At 27.3% G+C, this 8,690-nt stretch overlaps 1 protein-coding gene across 1 annotated transcript; it reads left to right on the forward strand.

The window, feature by feature from the left end:
* The first annotated feature begins 4,783 nt into the window (after positions 1 to 4,783).
* Positions 4,784 to 8,690, forward strand: LOC127247737 (chlorophyllase-2). Its single transcript, XM_051269721.1, has 2 exons — positions 4,784 to 5,187; positions 7,757 to 8,690. The coding sequence occupies exons 1-2, from the start codon at positions 4,909 to 4,911 to the stop codon at positions 8,435 to 8,437; spliced, it is 960 nt and encodes a 319-aa protein (XP_051125678.1). The 5' UTR covers positions 4,784 to 4,908; the 3' UTR covers positions 8,438 to 8,690.

Here is an 8,690-nt window from a genome sequence, read left to right on the forward strand (position 1 = left end):
TTGCTCATTTACATTTTATTGTGCCTAAGGATGGCAATTAGAAGGAGCCTAACTCACCCATAGTGGGGTGGGTTCAAACAGGGGTGAGAAAAAATACAGAATCCGAATCAAGCTGAATCAAATCGAATTTTTGGAGCCTAACTCACCCATAGTGGGGTGGGTTCAAATAGGGGTGAGCAAAAATACAGAATTGAACCGCCGAATCAAGCTGAATCAAATCGAATTTTTGATTCATTGAGCAAATTCGGTTCGAATACAAATACCGTATATTTGATATTTGTTCTGTTTTATTCATTTTTGATTTTTTTTTCGGCTCGGTTAACCGAACCAAATATATTTGTATATTTATATTATTATATTTAAAATTTTATATTAATAATTATATTCGGTTCGATTTCGATTCGGTTTTGGTTCGGATATTTGAAATATTTTTATTTAATTAGAATTTTAATTATTTTTTAATATATATATTTTTTAATTTTGGTTCGATTCGAATTATTTGCAAATATTTTCGGTTAACCGAAACTTTCGGTTCGAATTATGCTCGCTGTTTCGGGTATTTGTTCGGTTCGATTCGGATATCAAATATCTGCATATTTGCAAGTATCCGAACCGTGCCCACCCTTGGGTTCGGATAAACGTGGAAAACTTACCCAATCTTTAACTCGCGAATTTCATTTATGCAGTTTTAATTTCAAATATACAATTGCTATAGTGTTTTTATTTCAATTCACAACTTTATTTTTTACTCCAATATGAATATTCTCCAAATATGATATTTTATACTCCATCCGTCCACCGTCAATCTATCCATTTTGCCATTTTAGTATGTCAATCGCAAATGTATCCATTTCATTTTTTTAGTAAATGTACCTTCCACTAAAATATAAAATTTCCCACCCTTTATATAATATTACACAAATGTCATCAAATAACACCACTTAATACCATAAATGTTAAGGAGTATAATAGTCTTTATGTATATCAATTGTACCACATATCAATATAATACTAATATACTAAAATCTATATGCAAAAAGTAAACAGATAGATAGGCGGTGGACGGAGGAAGTATATTATTTTAAACAACTATTTATATTTACAATTCACACTCAACTTTTATTACTATTTACATGTTGATTTGTTTATTTTAGCATATTCATCGATTACATCTGTTGCTATACCATATGTTAACATGCAAAATACAACGGTTGCTTTTTGATAAGACGACAATTCAGAACGACCAAGTCCATCACCTTGTTGTTAAAAATGCGAATCACATTGTTTAGCTGCATAAACAATACAAAGTGACAAACTTCGAGATATTTGAAAACAGTGATGAAAGATTTGTTTATCAAATAGTGGATTAGATACAAAGTAATCATTAAATATATTACAAATAGCTTCTTCACGATTACGATTAACAACTCTGTGACTTGGAATAGACCGACAACGAGTCGGTTGTTGTGTATCGAGAAGACGTTTGAGACAAGTATTACTTTGTTCAATAAGTGAGGTGGCTAGCTTCATATATTTCTGGGTATTTGCTGAGATGTATTGGCCTATTTCGTCATCTTCTGATGAAGATGATGAAGAAAAAATTTCAACTATTACATTCGAAAACTCTCCCATGTTGAAATTTATTTTTACAATAGATTAAATATTTGGATATTCGATTGGAAAATGTAAATGTAACTTATGTCAAAATTTATAGAAGATGGATTATGATAGGTTTGTAAAATGGTAGGTGAAGGATAAGTTTGTAGAATGGTAGGTGAGGGCTCGTGCTCTATGGTAGGTTTCAGAAACGATAGGTAAGTGGTTATAAATAGTGATTTTTGCTTTACACTTCATACACCGCTCATTTATGTAAATTCAACAGAAAAAAATATCTTCTAAATGCTTTGTTGGATTTTCCCATGCTAAAGATCAATTGATTGTTGAGAAATTTTTCAAAATTCAATTACAGACACCGATCAATCATGTGGTATGTAGTTTTCGATCCGTACAAATTCGGATGAAAAAAACTATAAAAAGAAGTTAACAATTTCTTGCATGCTAAAGAAAGTAGAAAATTTGCATCACGTTCGTGCGTCAGAATTAGATATAGTAAGCATCTCTTTAATTTATATTATTCTAAAATTTTCATAATTTTATTATACCAAACTATAATTTTATATTTTTTTTAGCTGCGGGATGTCATACAATTGTTTAAAATAAAACTGATTTTAAATGTGATCATGGTTATGATTTTTTAAAAAATTTTAAAAAATTTAAAGATCACAATATGTACGTGTCCGATTAAAAAGTTCCACAAAAACACAATGCAACTCATGTTTGGTCGTCATCTGAACATACAACTAGAAATTTTCATGTATTATCTTTATTTTTTATTCATTTAGATGATAAAAGTCAAAATAATTTCTTTTTTAACGTTACATATGCCATTTTTAACCCACACCCCACAGTAACATCATTATATACAAATGCAATTTGTACATCACACCTATATATATATATATAATAATAATAATAATAAGCACATATGTATTGTATACTTAGTAAAATTGTGTTTTTTTTTTTTTTAAAAAAAAAAAACAGTTTTAAAAACATCATTTAAAAAAATCAACAAAAAAGTATATTGAATAAATAATACTCCCTCCGTCCCAAAAGAGACATCTTATTGGGTGTTGACACGTAAATTAAGGAATAATAGTATTTAATTGAAAGTGAGTATAAAGTATAATGTAAAAGATTAACATGCTCTTGCTTTTTGAAGAATTTTAAAAAATAGGTTACAGTAGTTTGGAAAAGTAGGAATAATTTTGTTATAAAGTGGGGACCACAATTACTAAATAAGAAAATGAGACAATTGTTTTAGAACAAACAAAAATAAAAAAACAAGACAACTCTTTTGGGACGGAAGAAGTAACAACTAAATAAAGTAGATTGAAGAAAAAAAAATATAACCTAAATAAGTATAAAACAAAAATATAATCGTGATGTCATGGATTCAAACTTTGAAACACCTCCAATCTTTTCTGTCACACATGGTTCGCCTACAAAAATATAGTTTGTAGGCTATTAGGTTCGACAAAAAAAAAATCACATACAATACAATAATAAAATGAGTAGAATCATTTTTTTTTATTTTTTTATGGTAAGAGAAAATGTGACAACAATTCAAAAAGTAACAAGAATAATAATAAAAAAAATACGTGGAGTTTATAAACAAAATTACATAGTTAATGCAAAATCAGTACAATCATTAAAATTAGTGAAGTTATTTATGTTTAAATGCTATGCAAGCTCATTCAATACAATATTTTATACTCCCTTCGTCCCAAAATTATAGTTTGAGTTATATTTGACAAAGAATTTAAGAAATATTGATATTATATTGATAGTGGGTAAAAAGTATGAATAAAAAACTTTTTTGTCTTTGTGAGTGTATTAATGTAAAAAGTAGTAACAATTGTGTAATAATAACGAAAAAGTAAGGGTAGTTTTATAGTGATATGGTTATTTATGGAAATGAGACTATTGTTTTGGGACGAACAAAAATAGTAAATAAGATATTTAAATATAATCCTAATTGAATCTTGACATTTTATAGTATTCCTGTCTCAATTTCATCCAAAAATTTCTTCGAGAATTCTTGTACTTTTTTCGTCCGTTTCTAAGATCTCATTTACTTTTTCCATTATTATATTTAATATTAAAAATATCATTATATTTGTATAATCTTTTACAGAAATATCATTATAACAGTATTATAAGACACTAATAGAAGTATTTTTGTCATTTCTCTTAATTTGTACTGCGCTTTTCATATAATAATTAATATATAAAGATCAACACGTAAAAAGTAAATAAAACCTTAGAGCCGAACAAAAATAATATTATTTCTACACTTTCAAAAAAAATGACACTATTCATGTTAGCAACTTTTAGCACTATTTATTAATATTAATATTTTTTTATAATAAAAAATAAAAATATTATATCAAAATTATATATTTTATTTAAAATATCATATAAATACAGTACATAATATTATATTCTAGTACTTATTTAAATCACATTAAATATTTATTTTAATTTTTTTTCAAAATTTAGGGATGTAAAGATTTGAAATTCTATCTGATTTGAATTTTGATACAAAATTTTACTCTATTATTGGGCCAATGCCCAATTTGAGACCCATTATATGGCCCACTTGAAATTTTTCTATAGATTCACTATTTAAGTTAAATGTAGGATGTATTTTTTTGTCTTTTTTTTTTAAAAAAAAAAATTAAAATAAAATTACGGCTATTTGTACCCATTTCAATAAAAATATAATTTATCTTAAATAAAATTATTTTATTTCTCCATGCTCATTTCTTGTTTATTAATACTTCTATTTCGAAATATCCCAAAAGGATTTATTGGATTTGTTTGCTCAATCCAAATTTTGACAAAGATTTTTAATTTATATAATATATATATAAAATACTCTATCAAAATAATAGTCTCGTTTTCATAAATAATACATTCACAAGGATAAAAGAATTTTTTATCCGTATATTTTATCCATTACTTATATAATATCAAAATTCACTCAACCGGACTATAATTCTGGTAAGAAGGAGAGTCTATATAAATATTAAAAAGGTAAGAAAACAAAAAATAAAAATAAAAATCTAATGGACTGAGAAAAATATCTAATCGAAATCATTGAAGAGAATGAGAGTGAAGTGGGGCTTTAATGGCCACAAAAAAAAAAATATCAAACACTTTTGATATATTATCCAATTCTTTGCAGTGAAAAAACGAAACCAGCTTCCTTCGAAAGCAATTAAGCTTCAAATTGGGGTTTTTTTAAAAAAACATTTCTTACCTACTAATAAATTAATTAATCAAGGCATGGATTCCTCAACAACTGCTGTGCCTGTGATGATGAATTCTTCATCTTCTTCTTCTTCGATAGATGAAGTGTTTAATTGTGGAAAGTACTCTGCGAATCTGAATCTGGTGAAGGTTGATTCTTCCGATCCGCCGCGGCCGCTGCTGATTTGGTCTCCGGCGGCCGCCGGCGAGTTTCCGGTGGTGATATTCCTCCATGGTTACCTGCTCCAGAATTCGTTCTATACTCAGCTCCTTCGACACATCTCTTCCCATGGCTTCGTCGTCGTTGCGCCGCAGGTTTGTTATTTCTGGTATTTTTATTTATTTATGTTTTAAATATGTAGTTATACTCCCTCCAAAACTATAATTTAGGTTATATTTGACAAGACTAAAAAAATATGAATAAAAGACTTTTTTGTCCTTGTGGATCTATTAATAATTTTATAGTCATATGATTATTTATGAAAATAAGACTATTGTTTTGGGACGAACAAAAATGGTAAACAAGACTATTGTATTGGGACGGAGGGAGTATTATATTTTCATCCTAATTTAATGGTTAAAAAGTGTACCAATAAAAATAATACAGTAACAGTATTTTTCTGTTCGCCTCCAATTGTCACATTTACCTTTTGCGTCATTGTACTTAACATTAAAAATATTTTTATATTTGTATAATTTTTTTTGTGTAAATATCATTCTGTTAGTATTATAGGGCATTAAAGGAAATATCTTTGCAACTTTTTCTTAATTTATATTACGTTTTGATATAATAATTAGTATTCAAATATTAACACGCAAAAAGTAAATCAAACCCTTAGAGCCGAACGAAAATAGTGTAATAGAAGTAATTATATACTAATATTAAGATAATACCGGAATTTAATTAAGATTAATAAAATTAAAGATTATAAAATTAAAAATATGATTAAATTGTCGAGTCACTTTTCCGAGAAAGAAAAAGATATTATGGGTGTATTTGTTTGAAGGATTTTGGTGAACTTCTACTATTTATCCCAATTTTCCTCCTAAAAAATATCAAATCAAACATTTATTTTTTATTTTTTATATTATGCTAAAAATTAATTTTACATTTAAAACATCACATCAACCCCTATTTATATCACATTATATAACTATTCAAATTCAAAATTTTTACTATTCAAATCCCAATTCAAAATTCAAACCCCCAAACAAACAAACAAACCCTATATGGACAGTCGAAATTAAAAAAATGAACACAAAGACCTGTTCACCCAACGTCTTTAAATGAATTAATTTTAGTATGTGATATCGGAGAATTGTGTAAAAAATATAAGATACTCCATCCGTCCACTTACAATGTTTACATTTACTAGAAATAATAATATTTTAATTATAGTGACTAGTTAAAAGTAGTATAATGACATTTTTGTCCTTACTTTTTTTTGTGTAAAAGTAATTATGTGATGTAAATTAAGGGTATTTGTGAAAAAAAGTAGGGTATTTAATAAAATGTTAACTTTGTAATTGAACGTTTCAAAATAAAAATATGTAAACATTGTAAGTGGACGAATGTAGTATTATTTTAAGTTGAATATTTAACTTTTTTACTTACAACTAGTGTTTAATTTATTTATTTATTTTTTTGACTTTTATAAAATATCCTTTGTATTGTTTATTATTATTTTTAGGAAATCGCAATTAAAAAATAGTATCGGATGAACAAAACTTAATATGAACGAACAGAGCAATATTTTATAGATTCTTTTTTATTATAATACTTCTATAAAATAAACATTTTTGAACAATCCATAAGAAAATATTAAAAATGGTAATTGAATTAGGATAGGAAAAGTATTTAATATTACAATTATTAACAAATATATTTAAATTATTTATATATTTAATATATACAAAATTTTATCTCACATCATTAATGAACTTATCTATTTATCAAAATATTTTTATATTATTTCATAATAAATTAATAAAATAATTATAAAATTATAAAATAAATATTTTTAAATAAGACTTAGAAAATAGTCTTCGTTCAGCTTTAAAGGTTTCGTTTATTTTTTAAGTTTTGATTTTTGAGTATTAATTATTATATTAAAATGTATTACAAAATTAATAAAAATTACAAAAATATTTTCATCAGTATCTTATAAACACTTGATACTTAGCTTAATGATCAAAATGATGATAAATGACATACTACTTCCGACTCATAAGAAAAGTATCATTTATTTTTTATGCCATTGTTTTTAACATTAAAATTATCTTTATATTTGTATAATTTACTTCATAAATATCATTGTAATTGTATTATAAAGGACTGATAAGAATATATATATATTTTGGTATTGATTTGTATTAAGTATTAATATAATAAATAATAGAGTATTTAAAAATCTAAATGAAAAAGGCCAATGATATTCTTCTTTTAGAAAGGAAGTATCGTATAAGACTAAAATATGTGTGTTTATAATTATATATGGTATAGTGTAAAATTATTGAAATTTGAATTTATTTGGTTTTGATTTAAAATTAAGTATTTGGTTTGAATTTTAATTTAAATAATATTTTGATATAATATTTTATAACATAAAATATTATAAAATATTATATTTTTTTTTGGAAAACCAAATTACCAAACACAGCCATAAGCTCTGCTATTTTTGAAATATTTTTCATATTCATCATATAATTCTCGCATTTTTCCATAAAATTACATTTGAGTTTTTTTTACTATATCATATTAAATTACAATTTAAATTAAAAAATATATATAAGTGCAAACCAAATAATTGCTATAAAATGTTCTTACTTCTTTTATACATATTTTTGGCTTGTATGGTTCTAAATAAAACATACTTTTGTTCAGTTATATTCAGTGGCCGGACCAAATGCGAACCAAGACATCTCAGCCACAGCCGAGATAATCGAATGGCTATCCGAAAACTTATGCAACTATCTACCGGAAAATGTCCGGCCGAACTTGAAGAAGTTGGTGTTAGCCGGGCATAGCCGCGGCGGGAAAGTTGCATTCGCTTTGGCGCTAGGAAAGTCACTTTCATCCCCGATCAAATTCTCGGCCCTAATAGGGGTCGATCCGGTCGATGGTATGGATAAAGGGCAACAAACTCCTCCCGCGGTCCTCACTTACGCCCCAAATTCAATGGATCTTAACGGCGCCCCCGTATTGGTGATCGGTTCTGGATTGGGGGATGTGCGCAAAAATCCTTTTTTTCCACCCTGCGCCCCTAGAGGGGTGAATCACAAGGACTTTTACAATGAATGTTGCAAACCGGCGCACTATTTTGTGGCCAAAGATTGCGGGCATTTGGACGTGCTGGATGACGAGACTAGAGGGTTTCGAGGGAGGGCGACGTATTGTTTGTGCAAAAATGGGGAGTCGAGGAAGCCGATGAGGAGATTTGTTGGAGGGGTCGTGGTGGCATTTTTGAGAGCGTATTTGGAAGGCGACGAGGAATCTCTTGTGGCCATAAGGCGAGGGTATGCGAAGCTTCCCGTTGTGCTTCAAGCCGTCGATTCCAGAGTTTAGTATGAACGACTTTTTTCTTCTGTGTTTTTAAGGTAAAAATAATGGGTATGTTTTTTTGCAAAATTTCCCCAAATTTTACTATTTAGACTCTGTGTTTTTCCAAAAAAAATACATTTTTTTCTCTCACAAAATATCAAATTAAATATTATTTTTATATCAAATTTAAATCAAATTTTTTCCAAACTCATAAAAAAGAAACGCACCCAATTTATGCTTTACGATTATACTTGTTTTGTTAGATTATTACATTCAA

Source organism: Andrographis paniculata, unplaced genomic scaffold (assembly GCF_009805555.1).
Source record: "Andrographis paniculata isolate CXL003 unplaced genomic scaffold, ASM980555v1 Contig11END, whole genome shotgun sequence".
Lineage (NCBI taxonomy): Eukaryota > Viridiplantae > Streptophyta > Magnoliopsida > Lamiales > Acanthaceae > Andrographis > Andrographis paniculata.